Raw genomic sequence first — 13,645 nt, 5'->3', positions numbered from 1 at the left:
AATTTTTAGTTGTTGACAGGCACTTGTTGCATATGTATGTCTGTCATTGCACTTTTGTTTTTCATGCTGCATCTACATTAGCAAAGAACCATTACTAATGCAGTCAACCTTCCGTGCTCCTGAATTAACTTTACTGATTTGTAAGAGTGCCTCATGTACCCTTAGATGCTGTAAATTTGTGCAATTGCAAAGGGCAAGTTTTTTGCATGTCATGTGCTGTGAACCAATTCGATGCAATAACCAAGGGAGAAGTAGATAACAACAAAGGTTTCACACCACTCTTTTCTGTCTTCTCTGTCCATTTTTGCATGCATTACACACACAATAAAATAAAATGCAGACCTTCTTCCTGAAGACCATCCTTTAAGATTCGTATTATAGAGCCATAGCATGCAAGAGGAGGTTACGAAGCAAGAATATCAGCGAAACACACACCTGTCTGGTTGATTCCCAACAAAAACTGACAGATGTCATATAATCTTTACAGTTCTACGAGTAGCTTTGCAGTACACAAGAATTCCAACTCCTTGAAACTGCTAAAGCCAGGCACAAGAGGGAGTTGCTAACTTGAACAGTCACGCATCACAAGATTATTGCGTTGTAGCTGATTTAAAGTACCAACATTTGAACTAAGCCCAAAAATGCATGCGGTGATAGCATACCAATTAGAGCTTAGCTAGAAGCAAGGAAGCTTATTTCTTTAACACAATGGCTCCTTTTACCCTAGAGCATTTGCAAGGAACATTCAAGGAAATAGAGTGCCAAGGCACCAATCTTTCCCGATCACCAAAATCATAAAATTAGGAGAGCAGTAAACAATATTCAACCAACTGAAACCTGCAAAGTGAGCCCACTGTATCAGAGGGCACTGCACATATGTGCCTACTTCAGACACAGCCTCACTCTATATTGTATATGAAACTGGAAGGAGCGTCAAAGTTATATCATAAAATGGTCCACAATATTTGCACTTTGAACGCAAGAAAAATATTGAATGGCTAGAGCTCCTCGTTTTTCCAAGGCTGCTTACCCACGTCTTAAAGGCAACGACAACTGCCCAGAACATGCCATGAGATGTTGGTGGAAATTCATGCAAACAATTTATAGCAATAAAATCAAGCATGCTGTACACAATTTAAATAGGAATTATAATTTTAAATTGGCACAGAAAGACATAAAAAAACGATGTGACACACCAACATACGGTGAAACCTTTGTACTACACTATGGATGCACTCAAATTACTCTATGTAAGCTGGCTGTTATTTAGTGCACCATACTTCTTGTTTAAAAAAAATGCAGTCTTTATATTATATAGGCATTTACACTTTATTCTAGGTGTATTATGAGCTAAAAAAAGTTCACGCTAGCAAGCGGCACTGCCTACGCAGCAACGAGTGAAAGTGCAGACACATGGTGCGCCAGGATGTCCCCGACTGCATGGCAGTGCACTTGAGCACATGCGTATGCCCACGAGTTTTCAAGCGAGTATCCAAAATTCTGCAGTCTCCCTGCGAGATACAATGAAATCGACTAATTGTGCTAAAAATGGGTGCCGGCACTACATGAATAGCACTACTGGCGTACAATCATTGTTTTCCTTTTGAAAACTTAGCTTGGCTTTGCTAAAAAGAACTCCTTGACTTGTATATGACCAAAGCATTTGGACAGGAAACCCCGAAAGCATGCAGCTATTATTGTAGAAATAATTCAACACTTTGGAAAACGTGAACTGCATGAACATCGGCTTGATAAACAAAATATTACTTTCTTACTGCTACGGCTGCACTTCTCTGTTTCCCGCCAATGCCAGTGTACAATAGCTATGGCATTCACTAATTGCTGTTTCCAGCATGCTTCCAGTGTACAACTTCACCATCACAATAGCAACTGCAGATCAGAAAATTCTAATAAAGAAATGTTCCACGCCATTTTTCGTGTTACCGCAGTAGAGTTGGACAGTTTAATGAGAAAATTTTCCTACTGCACTAAAAAAATTCAGTGCCCTTCCACTCTGTGAAGGAGGATGACCAGCGAAGCTGTACTGTGTGATAACTATATTGATTGAATAAAGACACATACACATAAATTTGTTGTTCTCGTCTTTTATTTCTACCATTGCTTTGTGATCACTGTGATAAACTGAAATCACTTGCACTTGCACACTAGCCATGTTCTTGCTGAATACCAAATCGATACACAACCGGTGACATGTGGTCAACACGTTCACTTAAGTGTAAGACCTCACTCCAAGCCTTTCCAACACAAAGGAGATTAACTGCTTTCCATCAGGTCTGGTTATGTCTACATTAAAATCTCCTAAAATGACGATGGATGTAGCGTCATTGAGAGTCACCCAACCAAACACATCCGCCAGGAACGTTTCGATGTCGCTCTTGGACGTAGCCAGAAGGTTGTAGACAGTCAATACCACGGTGCTATCTTCCATCCTGATGGCACAAACATCAGCACAATGGTAGACGGTGGTTTCGTTCACGATGGACAGTGTGTACGGTGTGACTGTCACGTAGTCATTCTTCACGTAAATTGCAATGCCGCCAGCTCGGCATTCCACACTCTTAGTTTTTGTTCGCATTGCCGCTTCATGAGGGCCCGTTCTTCTTCTTTGAAGCGAACAAGGTGTGCCTTGCCCATAGTGTGGTGTTACGGCTGGCATCTAGCACTTCGTGCAGAAAGGACTTTCACCCACCATGCCTCGTCGAAATGAAGCGCGACTTCTGTTACGGCTGGCATCTAGCACCTCGTGCAGAAAGGACTTTCACCCGCCATGCCTCGTTGAAATGAAGCGTGACTTCCTAATTCGCCATGGTCATCTCGAGTGTCTGCCGGTCTGGCGGAAGCTCCGCAGTCTTTACAGGCCTCTTTTGTGTGTGTGTGTGTGTGTGTGTGTGTGTGTGTGTGCGTGTGTGTGTGTGTGTGTGACTTTAGAGGGCCCCTTCCCTCGAACTGTCAAGCTCTACAGGGGAACTTTCACGAACCAGCAACGGCCAAAAGAGAAGGACAAGCGTCTGCAATTCCTGGACCTGAGGCTTGGTATAACCGGAGGCGGGACGTCCTCCTCCTTGCAGCAGACTCAGTATAACCAGAGGCTCAGTATAACCGAAGGAGGAGGGGCCCTCTTTCCGCGAATTAGACTCTGTGCCGGTCCCTCCCACAATTGTAGAGAGCCTATTTAAGGGGCTCCGAAATGTACTTTTGATCACTTCATTCTCTTCTCTTCATCTTTCATCAACCTTTCAATAAACCGTGCAAGTTTCGCACTAGAAATCGTCTCGTCCTTGCCATGGTCTACGGGTTGCCTGCAGCCCGCCGACAACGCCACGCTACCCAATAGTAACGTTGGTCGAGCTTCAATAGGCAGGTGTCGCTACAACTCGGCAGCAGTATGATACGCTACCCTGGAGTACGCAACAGTGGCCGGTATGCAACTGCTGATAACATCGCTAGGTGATGTTGATGTCACAGTAAAGAGGCGCACACATAACATCGGACTATAAACGAGCTTTAGCGTTCATAGTCCGACATTATTGATGCGCGAGCAAGCGTCGCTCAATGCCGGGCGCGCCGGAGACGGACAGATATCCTACAAGGAGAATTCTCATTCAACACGGCTCAATAGACACAAACAACTTTTTCCAGAACCTAGCCATATACAGCTTCGCTGTAAAATATGGATGCCATAAAAATTGGTCGTCAGTAACCTCTAAGCCTCGATTTCGTTGTACAGCTCACAAGAGATATACACGTGGTGACTAATAATCATTTAATAAGTTATTATCAGAATTAACCAAAATGCCAGAAACGTGAAGTAGTTTTTGCTAGGCTGTACAATAACCATGTGCTTGACTCTTCACATTTCACCAAAGTTGTGCACTGGACTAGTTGGTGCTGCATAATTGATGTTTCCCAGCACATTAGATAAGGATGACATTAATTGGATGAACATGAACTGCATGAAGATTGGCTTGATAAACAAAATATTACTTTCTAATTGTGTAACATTAATTGTAAATATTACCTTAAAAATTGTGATGGTTTACTGAATGCCTGTGCCCTCTTGTAACCATAGAGACACTGCAGGAGGACTGCCTAAGATTTTTATATCTTGAGTTGCAGTTTATTCAGTCGCATGTATGTTGGTCGTATGCTCCGTGAGGCAACACAGCACTTTTGCCATTTAATTTGGCTCACTTGAAGTTAGTGAAATGGAGCGCCACTGGTTTGTGTTTTAAGAGCGCTTACTAAATCCTGTATTCACACTATTCAGTCAAGTTTCATGACCCTGACTGAGCATTCGGCACCTGCTGGTTACCCACTCCCATGTCCCGAGATCTGTTGCAAAAGAAACACTGGAGTCCCTTAAGAAAGCCAGCCAAGCTGGTGCCAATTCCTGAGATGCCACACAAAAGCAAGAGACAAGAGTTGCAGTTATTCTCTACTAGCATCAGATTAGCCACAACATAAGGTGCATTGGTGAATGAATGGGTGTAAAGGTTGCATTTTTGGCAGCTGATATAATCTAAAAAAATGTGCCTTCAAGTCAATGCTAGCTCCGGCCCTAGACGTGGCAAAAGTGTGGTTTACTATATCCCGCTGTTGTGCAGGAGTATGTAGGTTAAACCGGGCAGTGCCTAAATGAGCGTCTTCGAGAACACAGGTGTACTATCAAAAGGAGTATTACCGAGTGCCTAGGTAATTGTCACGACTGTGGTTGCCAGCCTCTTTTTGATCAAGCTCGTGCAATCCCAAAAGGCAAAGATGCGTGGCAGGTGGTCTACTGCAGGTTACAATTTTCGGACCTCACCTGTGTTGCTGTTTCCCATTTCCCTGGTGAAAAATACATTTATAACTGCACCCAGGAAAATAAAGTGCAGCTGAAAGTTCGACACTGTGTTGTCTTTATATATTGTGCTGAGAAACAACCGAGTTTGCATTTCATTTGGTTCTAATGGCCCTTCAAAAGCAGAAGTTCTGCATAAACTAACAGCTTTAGCAAACAGAAATTGTTTAGCACAGCATCCACTAGAGCGAATTTCATCGAGTTTTGTTGCAGTTAAGATAAAAGCGGAAAGTCTACCAACTGTTGGGTGCATTTTTTTTACGTATGTCATAAAAAATTATGTAAATATTGCCAAAAATTTCAAAACGGAACTGAAGTATGAAGTTTTGATTATATATTTTTAATTAAAGAAGAATATGACAATTCTGTAAAGTACATCTATTTGGAGATCTAAAGCAGACAAAATGGCATAATATGCACCACTTCAAGATATACCATGAATTTGTGAACTTTTTTAAAACTCCTGTAAACAATTTCATGTAAGCTTTAAGCTAGTGCATCATACTTGTCTGCTTCAGGTGCTCTGACAAATACAGTTTATGGAATTGTCAAACCTGCTTTTGGTGCAGAGTTCTCAAGCTGAAAACATTGTGCTTTCATTTTATTTAAATTTTTATTTACAGATTTCAGCAATTAAAGAAATAAACTAAATGCGAACCTCAATATCTAAATTAAAATTCTTTTCCCAACATTCAGTAGCTTTCTTTCTTGAAGGAGTACCGACATGATATTTTCGACTCGTCATTTGCTTTTTTTATAAATTAAAGTCCAAACCCCCAAAACATTAGCAAAAATACTGGAAAGCGCCAGAGTGCCTTTAACAATTTGCCATCCTCCTCAGACCCAACACAATTCAAGCGACACAACAGCTTTTAAAGTCAGTTCTTATTGGCAACCAGTCTGTTGTGAACCTGAAAAGCTAATTCTCTGATCAGGTGGTACGAATGCACGCTAGAAGCAGCATCTCCATATATGTAGACAAAGAGGCCATTTCTCCAGCTTGTTGAGATAAAAGCATCTTTTTGTAGGCTACAAAAACATACAAAATGTCTCAACAGCACATGATGGTTCATTGTCTTTGAAGGGTTGTACACTAATTTTTTCTTGTCGGTGATGGTGCAGTGGCACATGCCACACCAAGTATCAGCTTTCTCGAAACCCGACGCAACGAAGAAATTAAACGATAGAAATATAGTGCCACCTACGCCTAGCTTTACAATAGACCAGAGTAGAGAGCTTTAGCGTGTCCAGTATTCCGGTATGTGCAATGGCATTTGCATAATACCACATTACTGGATGCTGGTAGCAACACCTTAAGATGCTTCATCTAAGCACGATGCCTTACAGAGACGTCTTCATATTATACAAGTGCTCTTGTCGAAAAGTCATTTAAAAAGGCAATATGTTCATGATTACACCACCGCAAAAAGTTTAAACCAGCAGCGAAGCAGAATACACCTGGTTACAGCAATAATAGCATGGTGTCTGTCTGGTAGAGCTATGAGCCACCAATTCAGCTGCTCACATTTATACCTCCGGTAACACGGTAATCCGCAAATGCCATTACGTATGCCAGAACACCAGACACATTAACCCTCTCTATTATTGTAGTTTGTCTTCTCTGACCTAATCTTGAAAAAGATGAAAACCAATGTCTATGAGGATGGACACTGTATTTGAGGCGGCTATAAAAGGTACTTGTTTTTATAAACCAGTTTTGTTTACGGTACACAGGAGGTGAATGCGTCATTATGTCAAAACACACTGATTCGCGCCATTCCCGTGATCACTCGGTTTGCCATATGCCAAGCAGACAGAAGAAACACGTGGAGCACTCTTTCTCATTTTTTTAATGATTCCTGCCATCATATCGAGCCTTAAGAGGAAGCTTTAGCTCGGGTGCTCCTATCTAAATACATGTAAAAGGAGAATTCGTTTTTCTCGGCAACCAGTGCACCAAAATTGACGGGGTTTGCTGCATTTAAAAGAAAAGCTTAAAATCTAGTGACTGTTGGTCTTGAATTTTCGATTTAGGTCGTCAAATTTTTATAAAAATTTGGCGAAAATCGCAAATTTTCAGAAAACGAAACTATCAAGTTTACAGCTCCGTAACTCAGCAAGAAAAAATGATATCGCAATTCTGTGAATTGTACCTGATAGCACATCTAAAGCGGACAAAACTGATATGTTACACATGAACCTCAAAAAATGGAGTAATGTGTAATTACAACTTTTGCAGAACCTTCGTAAACAACGTAACGAATTCACGTAAGATGCAAACTGACACATCAAATTTGTCCGCTTTGAATGGTCTAATGGATGCCGTTTACAGAATCGCGATATCTGTTCTTGATGCAGAGCTATTAGCTTGTAAACTTCGTGCTTCTATTTTTTTCAAACGTCTGAATTTTTGAAAATCCTTTTAACAAAATTAAAGCGCTAAATCAAAATTCCGCTTCCAACAGTCACTAGAATTTAACTTTCTCTCTCAAATGCAACAAATTTCATTAAAATCGGTCCAGGGGTTATCTCAGAAAAACGTTTTTGCGTTTTTACATGTATTTGAATAGGCCGCGTCGGTGTTGGGCCCGAGCTAAAGCTTCCTCTTAATGATACACGTACTCACCAAATTTCTTTTTCAGGAAAAAGCCTTTCTTCTTTGTATATTCATTCAGCATTAGTGCACTTATACTGCATCATGATGGCACAATAATGTTTATGACGCCATGTCAGGCATTTCGAGACAGCTTTCATATCATATTTAAATATTAGTGTTTGCCAACATTCATACTTGCTAACTGTGATTCTTTTATGTCCAAAAAGTTCTTGGTAGATTGTACAACTCCAAAAATGTGTGTTAGTAAGTCTTCAAAATGATACAGATTTACTTCACATACACTCAGTAGTTGGCTAATAGGTGCATTTCTGTGTCTCATGTGCATTTGAACAGGGAAATTGGAGTTTCCCCTCAGCTAATGCTTCCTCTTAAATAATTCAGTGCCTTGTGAAACTACCTTTACCAGTAATGACTTCCCAGGAAAGCTTTTGTGAATGACACTAGTGATGTTTCACATTGTACATATTATTACCCAAACTTTTTTTTTCTGCGATATCTAGATAATGATGTGGTGTGAGGGTTATGCATTATCTGAAATGGCACTTGCCTATATAATAAGTCCTGCTAAGAATAATACAACTGAATCATATGGTTCTTTCTGCATTATAAATCAAGATTTGTGCTTCCTTTTTATATTTTTCACAGCTGTGTTTATTAAGTTCACATTTTCGTTTAGGTCCTAGCAATCTCATCAATTACTTCATTTCACATCAGTAAAACAAATAGTTATTCATAAGAAATAATTAGCTATTATTTCACTGAACAGCCTGTCACAATAAAGTAAGGGTCAGTCACCCATTGCCAAGTGACCTTCGCTTTGTTGCAATAAGCTGTGCATTTGAACTCTGCTCTATGCATCAATAAAAACTGTGCTGTACCTCAATTCTCTAGCAAAACAACAACAAAACAAATACTGGGATGACAACTGCACTGACAGATATGCAATAGCGCATGCATACACACACTGAAAGCTTGTCAATTCAAGAAACTGTCAATTCCTCACATGTGTAAAATATGTGGTCGTTGTGTTCACAACACGTCTAAACCCAGGGCAAGAGAATTAGGAAAAGTGTTTGGACAATGCTTCACCATCAATTAATCTATGCTTTTATGCTGCCTCCTCTGTAAGTCCTGCAACCAAGTTATTAATTAGGGAGCAAAGAGCTCTCTGTTCAAAAGGCAGCAGCACTCACAACTGGTAGAGTATTGTTGTCTTGCCAGCATTGTTGAGGCCGACGATGACAACCTTGTGTTCTGAAAGGCAAACACAGGATCATGGTAAGCCCAAATATTGTAAAATATCAGCACACACAGACAAACTGCAAAGCTGGAGCTTAAAGGCCAACTGCAATAAAATATTACTTTGGCCAAATTGGTTATAAGTGAATAGTATATACTCCTGAATGAATCTTGGCAAACAGCACCTAAGCAGACAACACATGTGCCTGGTGATTAGCAGACATGGAGCAAATCCCAGCGCCCCGCCAAGGAGATCTACAGCACTTTGTGGCCGCTGTCCAATTTTAGAGAGGAGTCAAACTGGTTCTCAATATTCCGCGTTCTGTGTCGTTTTTGGGGAGCGATAATGGTGGTGTTTTTTTATGTTTTGGCATCAGAAATTTATATTTTTGTGAGCCTTTTGTGACACATCCTTTCATACTTCAGTAAAATTTTGCACGCACATTACACCATATCTACACTATTTGAGGGTACACTTTTTATGAGGTCAAAAATTTTGCTGCAGTTGCCTTTAAGGACAGCAACAAAAGACCTGTATGAAATATGCGACACTGTAACACCGTAGTACCTCTAAGTACTGTGAACTCAAGTGAATTCCACTCCAGCTATCTCCACTAATCTTATCTAAACTAGTTCCACCTATAGGCATTACTAAGCTTGCCTAATTACAATGAATGCTTTTTTTCTTCCATGTTCCTTTAAACGGATGACCTGGCTAATCCGGTTTCAAGAGGTACAAAGATAATAAAACGGTGTTTGGCTCTAACAGCTCAAGGTAAGCATGCATGCAATTCCCGCTGTCTGTCCAGAACAGTTAAAACAGTACAACACATTAATGCAAAGAAATTCATGCCAAGGTAAGCAGCAGTTTTCTTTACCTCTTCTTAATGTGAAATGGGCTAACTGCACAAATAGTTGCACAGTGGGAAGCCACTTAACTAGTACTTGCCTACTGAACTGCACTAGATCGGATTACAGAACGTAGAAAGGCAAACACTCAAATTCCATTCCACTAGCCTATGCTACCAAGTTATTAAAAAAAAAAAAAAAAGCTTGTTCATTTTGCCATGCCAGTGCAACTGTCTCTGGCCAAAAAAAAAAAAAAAAAGTGAATTCAAATGCTGACACATTCTGCAAGCAAAACGCTTCAGTGCAAAGGGCCCACCGCTGCGTACAGCTCAAATCTAATCATGAATGCAACTCGAGTATGCAATGCGAGCCCATTGAAACTGAACAGTATAGCAAGAAAAAAACATTCTCAAGCTCATCAAGAGAACTGTTCTCAAATTACATCTCTGCTGGCTGCTGTGGGGCACGCGGATGGCACGTGTCTGAGGTCTGAGTCACGAGGGCTTGACGTGCCATGCCCATGCACCTATGTGGAGTGTGGATGCTGCAAGTTTAAAAGCCACTTGTTCCCGCACATATCATGTTAGCCATGGCAACACGCCTGTTGTGAGAGGCATAAAAGTCAGTAAATTAGTTATACATGCCAATTCCATCCCCCCCCCCCTCAATGAATAAAGTGAGTAAGTGAAACAGCAGCTGCATTTTTGAAGCACAAGCCTCTGCAGCAACTTGGCTTTTTTAACTTTTTCCCTACCCCGTTTTAGCACTGGGGAATCCCACTGATACAAGAATACTGGAGTGTGCCCAATGTGAAACTACCCCACAGAAACCAGAGGGGAAAAAAAGAAACCAGGAGAATGCAAATGAAGAATCCATGGCTTTTTCTTTTTCACTTTCTTGCTACAAAAGGAAAAATTTTGATATTTGAAGGAAACACAATCGTTCAATGTCACACGATTACACATGCCTGCCTTGGTAGTACACTACACATTACACATGCCGGGCCTCAATGGTACTACATGATAGAGAACTTTGTTAGCTATAAAAAGATTGAACTGGTTTTGTTTTTGTTTTCCAGCACATTTTATCTAACATTTGCTAGGGATAGTGAAGGAGATGTCTGGGGTGATGCAGTGCACTATCTTTTTATGTTGCTTATGTGGTTTCGATTGTTACAGTAAATGCTCATCTGTAGTCTGCCCATGTGCCTTGTCTCCCTTTTTTGCATCGTCCCTCATTTTAAAGCTTTTTAAAGATGAATTCCAAAGATGAAATTTTCAGATGGAAATTGGTAGACAAATAATCTGCTATACTTTGCCACAAGTTCTCGACACAGTAAGAACCAACAATCTTGTTGTAAAAGACTGCAGCATAAGAGATATTAAACACCATTTTTATTTTTGTGATTTTCAAATTTCAGACAACAGATATATGTGCATGTCTACATAATATATATATTTTGTCTGTATTTGATATGTTATATGCATTGAACTATTGATGAAGTCTGTAGCACGTGTGTTTAAGAATGTTTTTTTTTTTCTACTTCTTTTGTGTGCTCAGTGCTGCACACATTTTTGTTATATAGATATATTCGAGCATTTGCTGTATGCCATGTACAAGGGGGCCTCAGGTTTCCTTCAGGCAAATTTGACACTCTTTGCCTGGGCTATCCTGCATTTTTGCAAGCACGCAAGCAACCTTGCAAAAGTTCATCTGACGGCATTTTCTTATGGCAGTGGAATACGGTAAGCGGTTGTTTACAATGGCACCATGCAGACCATCTGAGTTTCCAGCCATCAGTAGCAATGGACTGTTAATAGGAGCACAACCACACAGTTGAAGATATCTGAGCCAGGATAACGTAATAGTGAAATATCATTCATCTCTATACAACTATGTTACTATACGTAAACTGGACCCCAGCATTGTGGCTTGGAGGTGCAGTGGGACCTGGCTATGTAGGTTTTGGTAAGAGATATATGTCACACGCACAAAGGAGGCCAGCCTGTGTTTCCCGACAAATACATTTTCGGCGCCTAAACTGCGTGCCGTAACGGCCAATCCTTTTCTTTTTGTACTGCAATTTGATATTACGCATTGGGAACACGTTTTGAAGCCTGCGTATGTATCGACGACGCAGTGGAACCGCAAACAGCCGGTCTGGAATGCAGCAGGAACCTACACAAGGACGCCGAGGCGCTCGACCCGACGCACCGACAAAGGCGCGGCGCATGGTCGCGCGATCGGTTAGCGAGCCAGCTGACTGAAGACATTCGAGGTGTTCAAGGTCTTGCTATACTAAAACCAGTTCTGGAGCGACGACGTGACGAAATCATCTCTGTCCAACGAAGCAGATTTAAAATTATCCCCTGGCAACACACCAGCCAGAGTTTTGCTATCGAAGCCAGCAAAACAATTGTTGACGCCTGCGTGACATAATACCAGCGCATTCAAGACGGGCTATTAACAGAAACTGGACCGAGCGATTCGATTCGGCAACGAATTACCCCAACTGACTCGAATTACATAAGACGCGGATATCAGCGCCGTTCCATGGCCGTTCCGTTGACCCTTGCCACGGTTCATGACGAAAACAACCAAACGTTACGGCCGATTGTTTCTGCAACAGGTGCACCGTTCCTGAAAGTCTGACGTCGGCAGGCCTTTGTGCCGCGCATGTCGATCGTCCGGTGCTGACGCCAGACGACCGGGGCTTATCTCGCCACGACTGGCAGCGGAATCCATAAACCGTAGCAGCGCAGGCTCGCCCGTTCCGCACAAGAGCCGAGTCGCGATCAGGTAAACAATGCCTCAAAGTGGGATCGCTCTTGACGCGCTTTCCTGACCTCTGACGGGGTAAAACGAGCGATCTCCCGAGAACTACACAGACGTCAGAGGCCGAACGAATGCGCCTCGGGGCAAATCGCCGCGTCTGCGTCACGGCGCGATAACGGCTTACGAAAAGATGCGCCCCTTCAGCAGCTGTAGCAGCGTTCTGCTGCTGGTCAGCAGCAGCTAGCGAGGCTCTCTTGCCCGCTGGGGAAACTGGGTCAGGCGGAAACCATCTCACCGGCCTGAGAACTGGCGCTTTCACAAGCAGTACTTTCTTTTGTCGATACACAGCTGGGAGTACATAGATACACGCGAGTCATCACTCGCTGTCACGCTTAGCTAGTTTCTTCCGGGGCTTGGAAAGGGTTAACCCCAGGAGGAGCCAAGAAAAGTTGAGAACCTGATTAATAGAAAACAGCGTCGGCGAACCAAGATGAGCAACCGAGTACCCAAAAGACCAAAATATGCTACATAAAAAGCGGGCCGCATTGTTACCTAGGGCGATCTAGAATAAAATAACGTAAGTCTAACTGACAACCACTGCACGTGAGACGGTAAGCAAGGCAACAGACAAGCTCGGTCCGACGCAGGAGCTTCCCGACAAGGCGGAAAGAAACATGCGCGATATCGCGGGACCAAGTTTTGAGTCACCCACCAGACAAGAGCACTCACCTTCGTTTGTGAACAAGCTCCACAACTTTGCAAACAGTATCCCCATTTCAACACGTCCGAAGCACAGCAACCAGATGACGGCGAACCTTATCAAACGTCGTGAACTTCCATTCAGCGAAGCGGAAACTAACTCACGAAGCAATCAAAGCGATCTCCTGTGTGCCGTAAGGAGTGGTGTAGCGGAGCACACAGAGCATTGCTTGTGGCGCCGTGGCGCTTGCGGCGGCAGTGGCTCACTGCTAGATGGCATAAACAAAGGAGCACTGAAGCCGCTGCCCTAATGTTTTCGTAAAAGTCGTATAGCGGCGCTGACTACCATGCTACTTCTAGATGAACATTAAATAATTTAAGTGATTTTGTCCAGGAATGCCAAGGAAAGGCAACGCAAACGACGCGTGTTCGTTGAATTGCGTGAAATAAATATTGGCTAGTACAAATTAGAGTATGTAATCTTATGACGTTTTTAATACCAGCTTTACGTAAGCAATGAAAATGACTTCTTCAGGAAATTCGGAAGACACCTCTCAAGCGGATCTCTCAGCGTATCCTTGATCAGAAGCCTGTACAGTCAATCA

General features: G+C 42.2%; 1 protein-coding gene across 1 annotated transcript in view; it reads right to left on the bottom strand.

Annotated features, from left to right (window-relative positions):
- Positions 1-13,275, bottom strand: part of Arl5 (ADP-ribosylation factor-like 5) — a 45,800-nt gene extending 32,525 nt beyond the window's left edge. Inside the window, exons 1-2 of the mRNA XM_050187852.3 lie at positions 13,071-13,275; positions 8,672-8,732 (exon numbers count right to left, since the gene is read on the bottom strand). Of these exons, the coding sequence (XP_050043809.1) occupies positions 8,672-8,732; positions 13,071-13,116 (107 nt within the window). The 5' untranslated portion in view covers positions 13,117-13,275. The remainder of the gene's footprint in view (positions 1-8,671; positions 8,733-13,070) is intronic.
- Between the last annotated feature and the right edge of the window lie 370 nt (positions 13,276-13,645).

The sequence above is a fragment of the Dermacentor andersoni genome, chromosome 2 (genome assembly GCF_023375885.2).
Source record: "Dermacentor andersoni chromosome 2, qqDerAnde1_hic_scaffold, whole genome shotgun sequence".
NCBI classification, from domain to species: Eukaryota; Metazoa; Arthropoda; class Arachnida; order Ixodida; family Ixodidae; genus Dermacentor; species Dermacentor andersoni.
The sequence above is the reverse complement of the archived record's forward strand: the minus strand, read 5'-3'. Positions and strand labels throughout refer to the sequence as shown.